The sequence below is a fragment of the Anabas testudineus genome, chromosome 7, assembly GCF_900324465.2.
Source record: "Anabas testudineus chromosome 7, fAnaTes1.2, whole genome shotgun sequence".
In the NCBI taxonomy this organism is placed as follows: Eukaryota; Metazoa; Chordata; class Actinopteri; order Anabantiformes; family Anabantidae; genus Anabas; species Anabas testudineus.
Window position 1 is genome coordinate 17934794 of NC_046616.1, and position 21471 is coordinate 17956264.

Genomic DNA, 21471 nt, shown 5'->3' on the forward strand with positions numbered 1-21471 from the left:
AAACATTTTGCCAATTTCATTCTCACAAATCAAAGTAGAGTGAAATCAATATGCTGCATTTAAACGTACACCTCAACACGTATCAATAATTCAAACAGAGCTCACATTTAAACAGGTTGCATTTTTTTGTTTTCCTAATGTTGTTTAAAGAAACTCACATATGGCAGCACCACGTCTGTCTCACTGATGTGGTTCTGCTGTCTTTCCTCTTTGAGTTTGTACATCCTGTAAACAGACAGTATGTTTTTGATGACGGAGACGTTGGTAATTAAGGATAGCAAGGTAGTTGAAAGGCGTCACTTGACTCATATTTTTTTTTCTTTTGACATATTTATGCTGCATATGCGAAAATGTGCTGGGCCTGTGAGCACTTGCCAAAGTGTGAAGAGGCACACTATTGCTATTGCCGTTTTCCAGCTGCCGCGTACAGTGTGACACTCTGTAATATTACAGTTATGTTCACAGAAATCCATGAGAAAAGTTCAATCCAATGCTACTCTGAGAATTAAAAAACTAATAATGTCTAAGTAAAATGGTGCTCTGAGCAGTATTTAATACATTTGTAGGGAGCTCATCCTTTAACACCATTGAATCATGAACAGAATAACAGAAGCAGATGTGGGCTAACATCTCGTGAGTTGACAAACTGCAGCATTCAGACTGACTTATCTTCAGACTGTTCACTGCTTGAACAATGCACAGTAAGGCTGCGAAATTGGATGTACTGCAAATAACAGTAAAGAATTGAAGACGCAATAGAAAATGAGCTTTATTCCCATCGCCTCCACCTCAGCTCGCTTCCGGTGAAGCAAGACAGTATGGGTTGCAATGTGTCCACGGAGTGATGTTAACTTGAGCATATATCTCTGTAACAAGAACACAAAAGCATGAGTCAGTCTTGAGTTGCTCCACACCCACTCAGCTCTCAAGGTCATAATTAACTGAATGAGAGTGGGAGTCTGTGGGACTATTTGCCTCTGCACTGATGCCAGAGAGCCAACACAGCTTTCTGTCCATGCTTCTGATTTTCTAACTAGTCCCCCAATTACTTGTTGAGGGGTCATAGGCAGGGAGCACAGAGAGACATGCTGCATTTGAGGACTTTTAAATGAGACATAGGGGCAAACAAAGAATCTTCTGGGTCTTTATAATTGACAGATCATTCATTATAAACGCTGAACTATGCTAAGGTGCTCACTTGAACCCTCAAGAACTTTCCTAAACAAAGCATTTGACAGCCTAGCTGCACTCGCTGAGAGGTAGAGGAAAATTACACGGACACACTTATACAGACACATACTCGCCTTCTGCTACTGCTTTAATCAGGACATATATTTTTGTTTCATTACACACGAGATTCTCAAACAGTTTAGCCTGAGGGCCACTCTTGACACAAGGCCAGGGGCCAGTTAATATAATAGTTTTTCTGGGCTGCCAACCTTTCAAAATGTTACTGTAAACACTGCTCGGAAAATGGCAGGGAATGTCTGCGCCAGGTGTGATGCTGACACAAATCCAAGAAATCATTCATATTTTCTCTGTACCATTGCAGCAATATTTCATTAGCTACAGTAAGTTGTACTCCATCATGTAAGATAAAGCAATGTGTTCAAGAATGTAATAGTCATGAATCTAATTAAACCAGATTGGATTCAGTTTTTTGGGCTTAACAAATGATGTGCGAGTCGTGCAGAAATATAGTTCACCTCAAACAACACTTTTTGCATTCGGACCACCGGCTGTGCAGACACAACATACAAACAAATAAAGCATAGTTTATGGCACAGAACATCAAAGAAAATACAGGTTGTCACCATCACGAGGAGGATAACAGTACTAAACAGTAAAGGACCATTGTCATTAACAAGTCTCTACATTTTGCAGGTATCTAGTCATAAACTAAAATACTCGTCGAATTAAAATTTTTACTTTGATTATATATATTATATATTTTGTATACTGGATGAAAAAGTTAAAAGACCAGAAAAGTTTTGGACTTTGTCTTCCGGGAACAGTGTCTGTCTGCATGGGAACATTTGTTGTAGCTAAAGCATTTAGTAGATGCTGAAGTGTTTTTCAGGACACGTGACCTACTGATAGCACTATAGGATCAGCTGTCCACCATAAATATCTCAATAAATCAATATTTATCTGCTTTGTTGTTGAGATATGGACCATTCATATTGAAAATGCATGGAGCATCATGAAGGTGAGAATCAAATAATGGCGAGCACAGACTGTGGAGCAGAATGAAGAAGAAGAACGGGCAAATATTCCACCTGCAAAACTGCAGAAATTAGTATATTCAGTCTCCAAATGATTAAAAACGAAAAGTGAATGGAAAAGTGCGAACATAAACAGTTGCCCATGTCCCAACTGTTTTTGAGTTTCATGCATCAAACTCTAAATTTGGTTATGTCTACAAATTATAGCTCGTTCAGTGAAAACGCTGACATAGTCTTGATTTTTAGTTTTGTTTTTGTGGCATTTTAGAAAATGTTGCAGCATTTTGAAAATGGGGTCTGTACACAAGAGCTACAGTGAATTGATAGAATTACTTTTGGTGTCTGATTAATACACGAGCCATCCTTAAGGGGATTATACACACTAATCAATAACAAATCAAATCAGCTATTACTGTATGTATGTATACCCACCAACATCAAACAGCACACTATTGAATTTATGCAATTTTGAGCAACCTACACACAGTTCCCCAGGAATTTGCATACAGTACAGTACATACATATACACACAGCCTCATATAAATACAACTACAAACATCATATACAAATGTAAGCAGCTGCAGCACAAGCAAACCAAAATCTACATTTATTTCCAAACACTGCATATTCAGTTCACAGATGAATCATTTACAGCATACTCCAATATACTCATGAGGTATGATGCGTTTAAGTGATTAAGTGATGTTTCTCCTCCTCCTCCATCCATCTACAGAGTCTTGACATCTCAAAGTTCACAGTACTCACAGTTCCTCCCATGTATCTATCAGTTTTAACATGTTATGCCACTATATTGCATCTTAACCGAGCAGACTTACTCATTAATGTATTGAAATTTGTTATGTTTACAAACCTTAAACAAACATTTATTCATTTTGGCATACTTTAGATTCTTTTCTGCTGGTATGGTACGTCAGCATCTCCCCTTTTCCACAGACAAATCTCAATAAGAAAATGAACTGGGGCCCATGTTGGTTTGTTAATGCCGCAGTCTATTATTCCACAACCTCACCACGCTGCCCTTCTATCTATCCACTCCTCTTACTCCAAAGTCCATTCAAGCACCAAAATATGTGCATGTTTGTGACCTGCCAAAGAGAATCTAATTGTCCTATTACATCCATGTTCACTTTCTGGAAACCTTTCATAACCACATATTACTGACTAAGTAATCTAAAATAGGACAAACTCGTTTAATACAGCGTGAAATATGTAGAGTAACCAATGTCTTTTAGCATTTTTCTTCATTTATCTTTCATTTATCCGTCTCCACAGCCCAGAGATTTAGGGTGCAGAATCTTTCATTTTGTTTTGATAGTGTTTTCTGTAGCAGTTTTGGCTCCAGCTCTGTCTTTTTCTGTCTTTCACCTCCAGCTCTAACCTGCACGAAAGTAGAAAAAGGAACAACAGGAAGATTTAGGAAGGTGGCGTGCAGCCACCAAGCTGTGTATAAGACATGGATGGACAAGTACATGCTGAGAGACTCTATAGAGCTCTATTGAGAATCACGCTGTGCGCTTTATCCCTGTGCAGGGAAGTCATACTGTTTGTCCTTGATGCAAACAGAGCAGTGTGAGACGGCAGGATTATTGTTTGATAAAGAGAAATTAGACAAACACTTTTCTCTTGCTTTAGTTTACATTTAGCATGTGTACATTACCACTCAAATACCTGGAAACCTACAGAATGAAATAAAAAAATATACATATATTCACAAGATCCACAAAACCCTTCTCAGAAAATGAATCCAACTGAACTTGTGGTGAAATAGGATTTTCTCTAACCAACAAAGTCTGAGTGCTTCAATTGAGGAAAATATTATGTATCATAAGGACTTGGTCACTGAAGTGGCCATTGATAGCAAAAACACACACTTTAAAATGTTTGTCAGGATGTATAGCGCCATTATTGTCAACAGCTGGCTGTGTAAAATAGCCTCATAATCCTTGGCTGTTATTGAACAAATACATAATTATCAAAGCTAATGACTCCCAGAAGATTACTGCTCTTATCATTAAAGTTTGACCATAATGTGAAATCCCCACCAACAGACAGAGTGGGTTGAAGACCCTATTTGGCATTCGCCACAGGTAAATGTGTGGCAGAGGGATAAAAGATGACTCATTAGGCTATATTACTTTGCTCTCTTTTAACCGAGTTCAGGTTTAGAAATTCCTCACACATCCAGCCGCGTTTCCTCTGCAGTGACCTTAAATACAGATTGTTTGCAAAAGGCAGCCGTGCACTTTAAAAATACATTTAAAGGGAAACCAGGTGACTTTTACTGGAAGTGACATTTACAGGGTTATGGCAAATAGTACAATATAACGTAACAGTAACGCGAGAGGAGAGCTGTCACATTGCTGAGCTGCTTCAGTAACATCCTTTACATATTAATATCTAGGTTAAGTTGGTTAATTCAAGCACATACTGTAAGCGTCTCTTACCAGTGGCCTCAGTCTTCTCATCTAACTCTTGGCAGGCTGGTGTTTAATAAGTTGCCAGATTCATTCTCCATGTCCAAATGTTTTTAATGTAGTTTAAACATACTGTAAGATTCTTGGCTTGTTATTCACTCATATGTGTTATTTTGAAAAACTCTAAGTGAAGTTTGTCAGGTTTCTTCCTAAAGGTGACACTTAACTTAATGCCACTTTACTTTCAGCTCCTGTAAACACCTTTGTAAATGTGATTTAGTGTAAAGTGCTTTTTCATGCAGTGTTTTCTATAATCCATCCAAGCACTCTGTATACAGACACGCGCGCACACACGCCATGGCATATCAACTTGCCCTTGAGTTACTCTCTTCCTTCCCAAATGGGAGCACAAACACCTCAGGTGAAAACACATACACTCCTCTCAGGTTTAGGTCTCGCAAGTGTTTCATTTTGTAAACCGGGAAACTTTACTCATGACTCAGATTTTCAGCAGAGTTTAGGCAGCAGTTCTCGGCATCGTGAAATCAGTCACTAAAACCACAGTGTCAGCCCGTGCAGCAAACTGTAGACATCTTACCCTATGATTTTTCTCCAGACGTTGTGAGACACACTGCTTCTTTGAATTGAGGGCTTTCTTTTGCACAGTGTGACTATCCTCCCTTGCTGTCTGCTGCTCTGTCTTGCCATTAACTGACTTATCTGCAGGCCCTGTGGTCTACGGGTGTAAGCATGAGACTCCAACTCTTCTCTCCTCTCTGCTAACTCAACTCACGTGTGTTACCTCAGAACCCTGGAACACACTCCTTGTGAATTCCCCCGTCTTTTAGCATGATAATAGCACAGTCACATCTCTCAGCAGAAGGAACAGGCAGCCACTAACAAAACCGCAGTTTCATGAGACCTTCAGTTCACTGGCTCAGGTTTCAGACGCATCGAGCTCGGCCCCAAAGTATCAACCCTAAAGCCCCGAACTAATCACATGCTGGCAATCAGGGGTTTTGCTCTTGGCCCAACATGTCAGCATGTCAACGACTGGGCCCCTGGCTCTTTAAAAACTTAGACAATGATCCAGAAAGTAACAACACACCAGTACTGACATGGATCCCACTGCAGCTACCATTTTATTAGCATTCACGGCTCTAATTGTTACCATATTGATGTCACTTTCCCCCCCAAGATATCCTGACATGATGTGGCCTCCAAGGTAAGCTGAACCTTTTCAATTTTCCAAATCAGGACATAGAAACTCTCTAAAGATGCTTTTCAGGGGGAGCATCATAACCCATTTTTTATATTATTTTTTTTCACCAAATGGAACAAGAATGTTGGGTTGTAAGATCTGTGTGCAAATCAAGTAAATATTAATTTTGGCTCCTAATTTGTTTCCACAAAATGACTCTCTTGGCATATCTAAAGTGAACATTTGTTACTGAGTATACATGCTTTGTTAGTGTAAGTTGCAGGATCCATCTGGCTGTGCTGAAAGAATTAGTCACAGAAATTAAATTTAGGGAACAGTGAAGAGGATGTAAGCAACCTGAAGGGCTTATTAAAGGAACAGTTTGACATTTTGAGATTTTCTTTTTCTTTCTTGCTGAAAGTTATAGCACTTTTTTTATACATGATGGAAGTTCAAAGTGCTTCCCAAACAGCATGAGAGGACCTACACCAGATTATTCACATTAGTGCAGGTAAGCTTAAATTGCAATAAAGACTGGAAACAAACTTGAAGTTTTTAAAATGGAATTGTTCTTTAAGCAAGAAAGTAAAATGTCAAACTATTTCTTTAACTGGCCTCAGAGACTTTAAAACTAAGTAATGCAGAGTGTGTGTGCCGCTTTTATTGCCATAGGGCATTTATAACAATTTTCTGTCTCCAGCCGTTTTGACTTTTAGACTGAAACGTACATGAAAACGTATGTGACAAGATGATTCGTGACAGAATTAGAGTACAACTTTGGACTCTTTTCAGTCCGATAATATTAAGGCAAAATGTGAAATAAATTAAATATAATACAATATAATATACTAAAGAAGCGGTAAACTCTAACTCACTCTATAGTAAAAATCTATGCTGTACCACAGTGAGAGCAATATTTCATAAACCATTTTGTTCTCGAGTGGCTCTTCATTCACAACCGCACACTTAAAATCTAACAACTCGCTGCTTTTTCCTCGCACTTGTGTTTTAAATTTAAAACTACATGCGGAAAAAGCGCCAATGGGCAGATGAGATGACAGAAACTGGAGACACTGAACTCCTTGGCATAGACATCACTTACAATCTGCCAGATATCAGTAATTAATTACCATGAGAAAGTGGCATGATTTTATCAGCCACGGAAAGAAAAAAAAAAAAAAAAGAAAACTGGAATTCGAAGGGGTTTATCAGCTTCTATTAAGGCATTGTCAGGAGCTGTAATGGGCTGATGAATTCAGCCTCATTTGGATGAACGGTTGTTGGGGGTGGGTTCTGGGCAGCGGAGCTGAACACCACACAAGAAATGTGTTAAACCAAAACATTCAAGCAGGGCACGATCATCCGTGAGCCCGGCTAACAGAAGCTATTTTGCTGTCTTTTAATAACGAAAGTACAGTTGGTCGGATTCTCTGAAAAATGCAAATAGGTACTCATGAATGTTATTACCTTTATAATTACTTCTTACTCTTGAAACATTAGAATTGACCTTACTGCTCCCCCCTGTTTTTTTTCTGAAATCCATTAGGTAATTAACATCAATTTTGAGGCAGTGTTTGGGAAAAGGTACTAATTTATTTTCCAAATGCCTCTCTAATGTTCCTTTTATTTTTTGTGTTTAGTATCCTGAGAGTTTGTAAACAAATATATTCTTGGAATAAATCACAGAGGAGGAGAATAATAAACAACCAAGAGATTCAGGCTGAATATATAATATTGATTTATAATTACCGTTGTTAAACACACAGGAAATTAAAAAAAAAAAAAAACAAAAAAAAAAAAGGCCAAATTTTACTTTTGGGCCAGTGTTAAAGTTGAAATTCAAACCGCTAAAGTAGATTAAATGAACAATTTTGAGGCTCTATTTTTGCTAAATGTTGTATGTACCGGTGTGCAGCAGCTGAAGGTTCCCTCATCCTCCAAAGTAAAGACAATGTCGGGTAGCATCTAGGGCCACACGCTGCATTTCTATTTCTAGTGACATCAGAAATAGAAATTTCTTTCCAGGCTGTCTCAAGCGCTGAAGTTGATTTATTTATCTGTTTCAGTTCCCTCTTTTGAGTGCGAAAAGCCTTCAACCGCTTATCGGTTGTCAAAGAGCGATATGTTTACAAAGCACATATTGCTCCTTTGGATGGCTTATATCTCAAATGAGAGTATGTGGAAATGAGAAATATAAACAGGCCTCTCGTTGTATCTCCAAAGTGAATAATTTAGCTCGAATCAAGATGGGATGCATATGGCGTGTTTGCATAGTCACTACCTTTGAGGTTCAGCTTGATAATAGTCATCCATTTTCATCTATAGCAGACCACTGAAGTGGAGAACCTCCCTCATACTGACACATCTGCCACAGTTATCGTTCAGGCAGATGTATGAAAAACAGAGTGATTCAGAGGGAAATGAGAAATACGGATTCATTGTATTGTGTTTGCTGGTCAGAGATCTGTGACAGAAGCTTGTAAATATATGAGCTATTCTGGTTTTATGAGTCAGATTTATTCTGTGACAGAGAAACTTTCATCAATATGTCAACGTTGAGAGACCCTGACATTGCCAAGTGCTCAGGCAGATTAATCGCTGTGAAAACTTTTCCAGCTCTTTCTCTTGTAACTTCAGATCATTTCAAACACAAACGTGTGATTTTCTGTCATTTCATGACTGTTTAAAAGTGTCATTTTCCAAATATCGTGAGAGCAGCCAGCACTGCATGTTGGATGTACAATAAGTGGATTCATTCAACAATCTCATCTGCACACAAGTGCCTTCACAGCACTTAGCGCGGCTACAGTGAGTGTACTGTAAGTGCATTTCATCTTGTGGTGGCACTGGGTCACCTTGCAGGTGCAGCTGAGGTATTAAGAGATTAGGGGCAGCAGCTCACCCGTTGGAAGGTTCTGGTCTACAGTGTGCAGCCGCATGCCTGGACCTTAATTGGCTCTGGTGGCAGCGAGTGCCCTGCCGTTACTTAGCCAAGCGCCGGTCAGGGGTCAGCCCCAAACAGCTCCTTCCTGTCATCCTTCCTGTCAGCCTGAAGGTCAGAGCAGTAGGCCAACGTGGCATGAAGAGCAGGTCTCAGCCACTTACCACGGCGTGTGGACAGGTGTACCACGGCGACCTGTGGATGAGACAGAAGGTTCTGAGGTGGAGGAGAGAAAAAGTAGGGAGGAAATGGAAAAGTTTGGAGCTGGGTTTATTGTGGTTCACTGGTTCAACCCTCCCCTCCTCCGCTCAGACTTCTGACTCTAAGTTTTAGATTCAAGTCTGAGGTGACCGACTTGTTATTAGGTGAGCATTGCAGAGCTGTCACTGCCAACTCTGAGAGAACTGAGAAGGAGAGTCGGCTATGAAATGAGCTGCAGCACGGTGATGTATGTGGACAGGAATGAGAACCAAGAGACTTAACAATTAAAACACTAGGAGAAAGATGTGACTTTAAATCCATGATAGAGCTGGTGCCTGGGGCTAGGACAGAAGAAGGAGAAGAACAAAAAAGTGGAAAACACTGGCAGATTTCTGATGATTCACAGTCCTGTGTGCAAGAGACCTCTGTGTGATAAGAGAGAAACAGAAAAAGGCAGAGAGAGAGAGAAAGCAAGAGAGAGAGCTTTGGGGAAAAAAAGGGCTACTCTTTACAAAATGTTGCTGAATAAAATGGAGCCTCTAATAAGGAAAAGTAATTAAATTTTCCTTCCAGACATCTTGAGTCAAAGACTGAACTTATCCGGCTGTTCTCCACAGCAGAGAAAGATAGGCAGTGAAGCTGGAGGGGGTTTGCCTGACTAAGATATAGGTTTTATTTTGTTAAGACAAGGTCTTTTCAAGCTGTGTTGATTAAAATGTTGTATCAAATGCTGCGTTGGCATTCCCTGCGTCGTTTACAGCAACTCTGAGTTGGAACCAAGGACAAACATTGCTAATACGAATATGTTTTTTTTTTTCCCCCCTATGCTATACCTCTGCTTTTAACTTTCTGGGCATCACTGCATATGCAATTGGTTCTTTTCATTTCACTTTTGATTTGTTCCATGTTTAAGTGCTTGTTGAATTTGCATATCTAATCCCAAAGAAATAATATGTTTTCTTTTATGTAGGAATCAATTATAGAAGCCAGCATGGTTCACCGCACCAACTTTTTTATTGAATATGTTTGAAGTAATTGATCAAGATACTGGAGTGAATTACAAAAACTGCTAAGAGAGTGAAGAGTATTGAAGGAGACTGTTACTGAAAATGTATGTGCTTGGATTTACATGAATGTGGAAGTAACTCTCATACATCCACAGACAATGAGGCTTAGAGGAGAGTATGAAAGAAGTGACTATGAAGAAGAAGAACTCTTAGTTTGTTGGTTTTTTAACGTACAAAGTAGCAGGTAAACACTGCAGATTTCATAGTAAGCTATGTAAGAAAAGTCATATTGAATACATTAATTAATGTTCTTAAGCACAACACTACAGACCACTGTTGACAGGTGCCAGCACACACGGTGAATCGCAGGTTCTGAGTATGGCACTGTGTATGTTACACCCTGAAAAGGGAGAAAATCAGGAAAGATGACGCACACGGACTTCACTCTATGGCGTCTTTATCCAGAATCATTTTACAAAACATAACAAACATGGAAGCAAGCATTTTACACAATATGTCTATTGACATTACATTATACATCAGAATACATCTGTCTCAGTTCCTCAAATTCTGTCCCTTATACACAAAATGTGCATATGATCAATCCACTAACTCTCATTATGTCTTTTGTACAGTATCAACCAAAAAAGAAATACACAGAATATTATGTGATTTCACATTTACATCATCCTGTTAAATTTCCCTTTACCCTATCAGATTTAGCTGCTAAATTACTTTTAAACAACATTTTCCTTAAACACTGTCAGTGTACATATAGTAACAATAACATAAATATGTTTTAATACACACATACAACATTTGCATTTCAACATTCCACCACGTGTAGAGCTAACGGCGCACATTGAGCTAACCATGCCTGTTGACACCGTCTACCACCTGGGTGCTAATACCTCCATTACGTTTGTAATAAGTTCCATTAACCCAAATATGCAATAAACTCACTTTCTTCTACTTTACTATACATGTAGACATTCTTTATGGCCTATCCATAACGTTTTACACCTACATTTATTACACATTACACACACAACACAGCGCATTTTCACTCGTTATTACCGAACGTACATTGTGCCACACTTGCTAGCTTACTAGCTACTTCCATCGTTACATAAACAAACTATGTCATGCACACGGTTATTCGAACAGTTATTAACGTTATAAAACAAACTTAAATCAACATTTACTTACTTACTGGTCATATATACAAAACTTAGAAAGGTTTCAAATACCTGAAAAGGGAGAAAATCAGGAAAGATGACGCACACGGACTTCACTCTATGGCGTCTTTATCCAGAATGAAGCTACCGCGGCGATACTCCCTCTACTGGATACTCAGGTATAACTAATTAATTACAATGTGAACTCACTCAGCCGATTCAGCAAATTCCCTGCTTTATCACAGACTACACTGCTATTTTCTATATAAGGAATTGCATTTCTGTCTGGAACTTCAACACTGTTTATAATACATATTTAACATATTTCAACTATTTTAAAAGAAGACAAACTCCACAAATAAAATCTGCATCCTGTACTCTATTCTCTCAATTCCAAACTTTAACAATACTGTCCTAAACTTCATCATCTGTTACTCTATAATTTCCATCTACTACACTCTCCCCTGCAAAATAGATGTCGTCCCGACATCCAATTACTTGAAAGGGGACTCAATTTACATTCTAACACCTATACATGAAGACTGGTTGGTAGCCCCGGATGTGCTCTCCCCACATAGTTACTGGTCCATAGTCTTGGCTTACTATTGAGTGGTACTGGCAGGGCGTTACAAAAGAACTGCTTGTTTTGTAACACATCGGAGTCCCTAATCGGTCATATGTAAAGAGTTTCGGGGTTCTCCTTTCCCTTTTTGGCCTATGGTAACTTGGCTCCTCTTCATCGACAGTCTCACTAGAGGTTGAGTGTGGAGAGTATGGCACATCCCCTTCTTCAGTTACCTCAACCAACTGTTCCTCAGAATGGTTGTTGTCCTTGTCTTGAACCTCAACATTTTTCTGCATGTCAGGATTGCTCTGCCCATTTGTTTCCTCAAATCCAGATCCTGTATTTGTTACCTGCATCCCAAGCTCATGGTCCTCTGGTATGGTGACATGCACGGTATCTCTCAATGCCTCTGGTGGATCGGTTGACCTTGTGGGAGGATGTATCACAGGTTCCAGGAAATACCCATACTCATCCTCTTCGTCCTCTTCCTCCCCATCTGGGCTCCTAGACGGGAGTATTGGTGTGGTTTTCCTTTCCTTTGGTTTTGTCATGGGATTCAGTTCCAAAGGCAAATGGTCACACGGTAACAACAGGTTTCGATGTAACACTCTTGATCTTCCTCTTCCGTGCTCGGGTTTCACTTCATATATTGGGATTCCTTCGCCCATCTGCCGAACAACAACATGAACATCATCTTCCCAGTGGTTGCGGAGTTTCCCAGTCCCACCTCTGGGTGATAGATTCCTGACGAGGACACGATCACCTGGATGCAGTATGGAACTTCGCACCTTCCCATCGTAATTCCGCTTACTCCTTCCTGCTGCCTTGCTTGTGTTCTCTCGTACTATGTCGTAGGCTTGTTGCATTTCCTGTTTCCATCTCTCCATGTATGCCTGTTGGTTAGCGTTCCCGCTCCCAGAGATGAGGCCGAACATGAGGTCAATTGGTAGTCGTGGTGACCTTCCAAACAGTAGATAGAAAGGTGAAAACCCAGTTACTTCTGACTTGGTGCAGTTATATGCATATATGAGTTTATTTAGCGACCCTTTCCAATTTGTTTTTTTCTTTTTCAGTAAGTGTCTTGAGCATCTGTAGGAGGGTACGGTTAAAACGCTCCACCTGTCCATTCCCTTGGGGGTGGTATGGTGTCGTTCTTGACCCTAACACACCGCAGTTCCTCTTCAGTTGGGCAAAGAGTTGATTCTCAAACTCACCTCCCTGATCATGGTGGATTCGAGCTGGAAGTCCAAACTTTAAAGCATAGTCATTAAAAATCCGATCTGCAACAGTTTTGGCAGACTTTGAGGTGGTGGGATATGCCTGGGCGAAGCGGGTGAAGTGGTCAACAATGACTAATATGTATTCATACCCGCCTTGGCATTTGTCCAGATGGAGAAAATCAATGGACACCAACTCAAAGGGCTGCGTGGTTACAACATTAACCAGTGGGGCTCTTGTCTCTCTGCAGGGTATCTTTTGTTTCAGGCATGTGCAGGTTCTAGCCACATAGTGTTCTATTTCCTTTTGCATATAGGGCCAAAAGAATCTCTCTCTGATCAGTGATGTTGTTCGATCAATGCCTTGGTGGCCCATCTCATCGTGTAGCTCCTTCAAAACTGTAGCTTTATACTTTTCAGGTAATACCAACTGATTGTATTTTCCTGCCTTTCGAAAGAGGATGCCATCCTCATTCACGTAAAGTTTCTCCCACCAACGTAGAAGGCATCTACTCTGACTGCTGAGGGTTTTCATCTTAGATTCAGATGGTTTTGTGTTCGTGAGTTTGAGTTGTATCACTGAGCTTATGTGTTGGTCGTTCCGTTGTGCTTGTCTGAGATCTGGTGCAGACAGAGGCCTTAGTCCGCTCTTACTCTCAATGTCACACTGCAAGGGTGATGATAACATTGCACACGCCCAATGTGAAGAGTCTTGGGTCTGAATGGCTTGGGTTGCTGCCGCCACACAGTCAGATGAAAGCTCTTCTGTGCAGTGACTCATCATGGCTTCTATGTCCACAGGCATTCTGGACAAGCTGTCTGCATCCACGTTCTTTCTGCCTGGGCGGTATCGGATGGTGAAGTGAAAGTCTGCAAGTTCTGCCACCCACCTGAAACCGGTGGCGTTTAGCTTGGCACTTGACAATATGTACGTCAGGGGATTGTTGTCACTAAACACAGTGAATGTGGGAGCATAGTATAAATAATCCCTAAATTTCTCTGTGACTGCCCACTTTAACGCCAGAAATTCTAATTTACCAGAGTGTAGATGGTAATTTCGTTCTGGTGCAGTCAGTGTTCTTGACCCGTAGGCTATCACACGAAGTTTTCCCTCTTGCTGTTGGTACAGTACGGCCCCGAGCCCCTGATTGGAGGCATCCGTGTGCAATATGAACGGCTGTGAGAAGTCTGGGAACCCAAGCACTGGGGGCTCAACAAGACAATCTATTAGCCTCTCCAGTATGATCTGATGTTCTTCAGTCCACACAATTGGGGTATGTGAAGGCACGCCCTTGTCTCTCCTCTTCAGATGTCCATTATTTGGATTTGTCCTGGTCTGTTTCTCTTTGTGACTGTCTGCTGTCCCTTTCAACAGATTGTAAAGTGGTCCTGCGATCCGAGAGAAATCTTTTATGTATTGCCTATAGTAACCCAATAGACCCATTACTGCTCTCAGTTGCCCCACCGTACTTGGTCTCTTGTCCTTTAGTGCCTTCACAGCTAGGGTATCAGCTGGATCTATTTTGCTACCTTCCGCTGAGACAATCCTCCCTAGATAGCGAACCTTGCGCTTAAACACCTGGCATTTGCTTGGTTTCAGCTTTATCCCATACTTTCTTAGCTGCTGGAGTACACGCCTCACATGAGCCACATGATCCTCAAAGGACTGGCTGTAAACCAAAGTGTCGTCCAGGTAAGGAACGCAGATATTGTCCCGTAGATCCTCCAGACATTCCTCCATGCAGCGTTGAAATGCTGCAGGGGCGTTCATCAATCCAAATGGAATCCTGATCCATTCAAAGAGACCCCATGGAGTCACAAATGCAGTCAAGGGCCGGCTGGCTTCATCCATGAAACCCTGATGGTAGGCCTTGCCTTGGTCCAACACCGAAAACCAACTATTACCTCCAAGGCTGTCAAGGATGTCCTGTACTCGTGGGATTGGTTGTCGATCAGGATGTGTTTTTCGATTCAGTTCTCTGTAGTCTATACAAAGGCGGAGACTACCATCTTTTTTTCTCACACACACGACTGGAGCGGAGTAGGGTGACTTAGACGCTTGTATCCACCCCTGGGCAATGAGGTTGTGGAGATAGTCTTTTATCTCTTTGTAAAGTGGCTTTGGCACTGAGAGGTAAGTGCGTGCTACTGGCTCTATATCCTTCAGAGATATGCTCAGTTTCAGGGTTGGAATGTTCCCAATATCATTGTCGGACTTTGAAAATGATGCACTCTCTTCTCGCAGCATTTTTTGCACCTCCACCTTTTCTGGCTGGCTGAGATGGTTTAAGTCAACAGGTGGATCCCACACACTATCATCAAGTTCCGCACTGCCTACCTCAATATCATTCACTGACGCTGTGGGAAGAGGAATGGGTTTCTCAAAGGCACTAGCTGGGTACACAGCTTGCACTTGGTTCAATGTGCCCACGACAGTCTTTCCAAACAGTGTGATATCATGCTCAGTGGGGTTTTGGACATCAACTACCATGTAAGGAGGGGCTCCACCTCTCAGCGTCACCAGCGTCTCACAAAATTCAAGCCCTTCAGGCCATTGGGGGTTTACATCTGGCTCAAAGAGAAGTGTGACGTCTCTTTTTGGTGACTGGATGTTCACTTTACATTCAATCTGAACAGAGGTGTGTTTTGGGATGTTCACTTTTTCTTTTGCAGTGCGTGCTACATATTCGCATGATGTTCCAACACTCACAAGATCAATGAAAGCAGGAACACTGTTGTTCTCTAAACTGGGAAAGGTAGCTCTGAGGATTGCATGTAACTGTTCTTTGCATGTCTCATCTGAGTCTTCAACAGCCTTTTTGACTATCTGTTCAATGACATTATAGCCTATTATGGGTTGAGACAAGCTTCTGCCCTTCATAACTAGTATAGGGACAATAAGTTCCCCTGCAGCAGCACAATCTGCAGCTAGCCTAAAGGTAGTCTCTATCCAGCCCATATATGGCATGCTCTGTCCATTTGCAGCTGTTATTTTCAAGTCATCTGGTCCATCAACTAAGTCTGACACACCTCTCAATTTTTCATGGGGCAAATGTCTCTTTTTCCAGCTTTCACTCACTATGGATACTTGAGAACCAGTATCCCATAATGCCTGGGTCTTACTGCCTTGGATGTAACAATCAATGACACACTGTTTTCCCACTAAATCCACGAGCCGAGGCTGGCTGTTTCCTGTTGCAGTGTCTCTACTATGTACTTTATTGCAGTTATCTGGCTTACACTGTTTTCTGTGCTCAGCCCAATGTGCCACTTGACAACTTTTTGTGCAGTAAGTACCCCTCTTACAAGATGAACACACCTTAATCTTTCGGCCTACTGGAATAAAACCACAATGTAGACACCTCTGTTGGGACTTCGTATTGCTCCTGGTTACTCCCTGTCCCGTGGGGGTAACCCTCTCTCGTTTAAATGATTCTCTGGTTTTGACACACCGACTCTGCACCCAGCAAGGAAATGCTCCCCACTACCACATCTGTAACAGTGGGTACAGTACTCAACATTATTTTGATAACAGCTGAAACATCTTCGCTGCCGTGCACGATGTGAAGGATACTGGTAGTGTTGTCTGGCGAACCGTTGTTGGTACTGGGCCACATCACCCCTTACTCCTGGTCCTGGGGGAGGCCAAAGATTTTGCCATTGTTGCTGTTGGGACTGAGTGGCAGGGACGTACTCTTGAACTACTGGTGGGGGTGGATGTTGAGGTAGTACTGGAGGAGATTGTCGGATTGACTCTTTTATCTGAGCAACTTCAGCAGCAAGAGTTTTTAGCACAGCCATGTCTGAGCGCACCTCTCTCAGTTCATTCAGTACAGTTGGTTCTATCTTATTAGAAGTGTCTTTATTTGAGTCTTTCTTTCTTTTTTCAGCTGATTCATCACTCGCCTGACCTGAGTGCACAATAGCTAGCCGCTGTTGCGTCATTTGCCTCCGTTTGTTCTGCCTCTCCGCCTCATTTGCACATGCGATGTTTAGCTTTTCAAGGAGCAGTTCATCACAACATGTCTGCTGTTGTAAGTATGGGAGGAGGTCGCTCCTGATGCTATCATTCTGCAAGCCTGTGAGAACGGTATGGAGGAACATGCTCTGCACCAGTATAGGGTCATATTTCAAGGCTGAGTCAGCTTCCTGTGAAGCAAAAAGAATTTTCTGTCTCAAGTCAAGGGCCCTAATCACAAAATTCTGTGGGCTTTCCTTGCTACTCTGTACTTCTGAGGTTAGCTGTTTGTACAGTTCTGTTGCACCTTTTTCCTGATAGTGGAAGCGGAGAATACGCCTCAAGGTGGGTAAAGTCAAGTGTGGCTTTCCCTCAAGGTAACTGCGGAGTTGTAGACCTGGTGCTATGGCCCTGATCACAGCATCAACTATCTCTGGTTCAGGAAACCCTTTACTGATGCCTTGTTCAATTTGGTGGGCTAGACTTGAAAAACTAAGCTTCTCTTTTTGCCCTGGCTCACCAATCTGACCAGATATTTTGAACTCTCTGCTCCACTGAAATGGGAAATGTGTCTGCAGAGTCTGCTGCTGAGCTGGAACTTCAGCTTGTCTCGTGCTGCTACCACTAGTGTTAACTGACTCCTGAGCTGCAGTAGGGTTTTCTTGAAGAGATAACTTCAATGCTAACTTCATTGCTTCTAGTTCTCTCATCAACCTTTCTTGCTCTGAAAGCACAACAGACTGTTTCTGTGCTACCCCAAGCCCTGCTTCATCTAATGCTCTATTCTCAATAGATTCACGTGATTCACTGATTTTATCCCTTAACATTAACAGCTCGGCCATGCCCCCATCTTCTAAATCTTCCACTTCATCCCTGTTCAAATGTTTTACAATAACTGAAATGAGGAAGGAACGGCTCTTGCCAGTTAAATCTATCTGTATCAAACACTCAATGTCAAGAAAATTACAGATTTCAATGAGAGTTTCTCTTGTTAACGTGTACAATGTTCCTATCACCTCAAGTTTGAAGTCCTCAAGTGTTGTTGAATCCATCTCCATTCCTGAATGCTCCTGAACAATCCTAAATAGCTGCTGTTGTCACTTTAAGCACCTACTGATCTCTGCTTGTTGTAGCCAGCCGTCTGCAAGCCCGAGGTGGAAAGCCACGCCGTTTCTCGCTGAATTTCCACGTGCTAGTGCTGTGCCTCAAACTGCCTTTGGTCGCTGAGAGCTGATGCCGGTTGTCACTGCTGCTCCTAGTCTACTGCACACTGCTAGTGGACCGTTGTGGACTGCTGACACACCGATGTACACTCTCAATGGACCGCTGCCAAACCAGGAACAGACCACTGCACACTGCTACCAGGCCGCCACGCGCTGCCGTTGACAAAAGGGGTTCGGGATGAATAGTGAGAGGGATGTCTGCCGTCTAGAAACTGTCCCTAATCACATTTCATCCCAGCGGTGCCTCCAAATGTTACACCCTGAAAAGGGAGAAAATCAGGAAAGATGACGCACACGGACTTCACTCTATGGCGTCTTTATCCAGAATCATTTTACAAAACATAACAAACATGGAAGCAAGCATTTTACACAATATGTCTATTGACATTACATTATACATCAGAATACATCTGTCTCAGTTCCTCAAATTCTGTCCCTTATACACAAAATGTGCATATGATCAATCCACTAACTCTCATTATGTCTTTTGTACAGTATCAACCAAAAAAGAAATACACAGAATATTATGTGATTTCACATTTACATCATCCTGTTAAATTTCCCTTTACCCTATCAGATTTAGCTGCTAAATTACTTTTAAACAACATTTTCCTTAAACACTGTCAGTGTACATATAGTAACAATAACATAAATATGTTTTAATAAACACATACAACATTTACATTTCAACATTCCACCACGTGTAGAGCTAACGGCGCACATTGAGCTAACCATGCCTGTTGACACCGTCTACCACCTGGGTGCTAATACCTCCATTACGTTTGTAATAAGTTCCATTAACCCAAATATGCAATAAACTCACTTTCTTCTACTTTACTATACATGTAGACATTCTTTATGGCCTATCCATAACGTTTTACACCTACATTTATTACACATTACACACACAACACAGCGCATTTTCACTCGTTATTACCGAACGTACATTGTGCCACACTTGCTAGCTTACTAGCTACTTCCATCGTTACATAAACAAACTATGTCATGCACACGGTTATTCGAACAGTTATTAACGTTATAAAACAAACTTAAATCAACATTTACTTACTTACTGGTCATATATACAAAACTTAGAAAGGTTTCAAATACCTGAAAAGGGAGAAAATCAGGAAAGATGACGCACACGGACTTCACTCTATGGCGTCTTTATCCAGAATGAAGCTACCGCGGCGATACTCCCTCTACTGGATACTCAGGTATAACTAATTAATTACAATGTGAACTCACCCAGCCGATTCAGCAAATTCCCTGCTTTATCACAGACTACACTGCTATTTTCTATATAAGGAATTGCATTTCTGTCTGGAACTTCAACACTGTTTATAATACATATTTAACATATTTCAACTATTTTAAAAGAAGACAAACTCCACAAATAAAATCTGCATCCTGTACTCTATTCTCTCAATTCCAAACTTTAACAATACTGTCCTAAACTTCATCATCTGTTACTCTATAATTTCCATCTACTACATGTAGCTGCAGCCCATGCTCATATCCACCACAACAATAAATCCACCAGGTGGTATTCATGTAGCAGGGGGAGAACAGCTCGTCTGGCTCTGTCCACAGTTTTCGAAGAGCGTTCAGACAGAAGGCAATGTCAATTTACACCTTGCATCATTCGTGCAAATTTAAGTTCTGGACCGTTACTTTGAGCAAGCTATCTTCTTTACCGTATTTATTTACCGCAAACAGGTCAAGGGTAAGTCCCAAACCGTGGCTGCAGGGAGCGTGCCTCGGCGTAGCTCTTCAGCTCTGCCTCTGACAGAGAAACTCCAATTCAAGGTTTGTGTCTAATCACATTTCACATTCACTTTGTCTGTAATCACTTCTAAAAATTCATTTCACGTCCAGTCTGAACAGACAGTTACTATATATTGATTATATTTGGTTGCTTGGTTCATAGCGAAGCCTCCAGGAACACACTGCAGCACCTAACACCCTGTAAAACCACAACTTGTTGTTTTTCGATTTCTGTTTGTGCAGGGATTTAATAAAAATACAGTGTGTTGATTAGGGAGCTGTGGAGGTGCTGGTAGGCTTTTTTTTTGCCAGAGTAGCTGTTTACCCCCTTCTCCAGTCTTTATGCTACTTGACCCAATCTTGGCTTATGCTCCATAATTAACACACAGACTTATGAGTGGTATTGATTTTCTTTTGGTAAGAAAGCAAATGAGCACATGCCTCAAATGTCAAAGTATTACATTCATTTTAAAAAGCCACCATAGAGTGTAGCTTATTAGTAGTCAGTGTAGAGTGGACAGAGCTGCCGTTGAGTGGTTGAACTAGTTTGGGTTTTTTTTTTTTTTTTGCAGAGAAAGTAGTTATAGCTTTTTCCAAAAAAACATTTTTAAGACCAACTCAGACAAACCAGAGAAGTGGACAATGCATTAATAATGACCAACTGGTCCAATGCATATACCTGTACGTGTATAAAAGCATTTCATTCGGCATACTACATACAGTGAGCAGTCATCATTCATAATTGGCTTCTTGTATACAAGAAATGTTAATATATGCCACTTACCACAGAGATAAGTCAGTTCTTACACCCACACGAGGCAAAGAGTTGGATGAGATATTTTTTTTCTGCTTCCACACTCATACGCACACAGAGATGTGCGCTAGGATCTGCACACAGGCTTTGATGTAATTTATGCAGAGACTCCACATTGTTCCGTTCTTGTATCTGACATTCCTATTGAGTGATAACGATTTGGAAACTTTGATACCTTTTTGTTTCTGAAGATTTTTGCAGATTCTGGATGTATAAATGGTCCCAAATCCTGTAAGTACAGATGTTAGGCAATCTTTTCCTCCTTCCTACTTCCCTTTATCCTTTTGTAATAAAAAAATATATATATCAGCAACCTTAGCTTCACTGCACAATGCACAATGCACTGCATCTCCTCAACCACTCAACATGTGGAATAATGATGCAGCTCTCTCAACTTGTTCTCCCTCTTGCAGAGCTTATTAGAAGCGTCACACAAGAAATCCTGATAAATCACTGACAAGTAGATACACGTCTATCACGTCGTCATTTCAGGGAATGAATTAAACATTGAGATGCTGAAATTGTCTGGTTTTCCCCAACAGATGAACTATTTAAATTGGAGTTGACGTCCTGTGTATTTTTAACCCCAGCTGCACACAAACACGAGCTCAAAGAGGCAAACACCTGTGTTACTTAAAGGTAGAACGGCTCTGATAAATGCTCTACAGAATTTCATTTTATTTACACATGCACCTCTTTAGGAGCAAACAAGCTGATGTGAACAACCTGCGCCTACTAC

The 21471-nt window shown here is 41.2% G+C and overlaps 1 protein-coding gene across 1 annotated transcript; it reads right to left on the minus strand.

The window, feature by feature from the left end:
• Nucleotides 1–15998: 15998 nt before the first annotated feature.
• Nucleotides 15999–19475, minus strand: LOC117152876. Its single transcript, XM_033326055.1, has 2 exons — nucleotides 19262–19475; nucleotides 15999–18411 (listed from the first exon to the last, which is right to left on the minus strand). Exon 2 carries the CDS (start codon nucleotides 17984–17986, stop codon nucleotides 16361–16363), a length of 1626 nt encoding a protein of 541 aa, XP_033181946.1. The 5' UTR covers nucleotides 17987–18411; nucleotides 19262–19475; the 3' UTR covers nucleotides 15999–16360.
• Nucleotides 19476–21471: the final 1996 nt, after the last annotated feature.

Bases quoted from the DNA above. Each gene is read 5' to 3' on its own strand.
- LOC117152876 (XM_033326055.1), bottom strand. From the start codon at position 17,986: ATGGAGATGGATTCAACAACACTTGAGGACTTCAAACTTGAGGTGATA.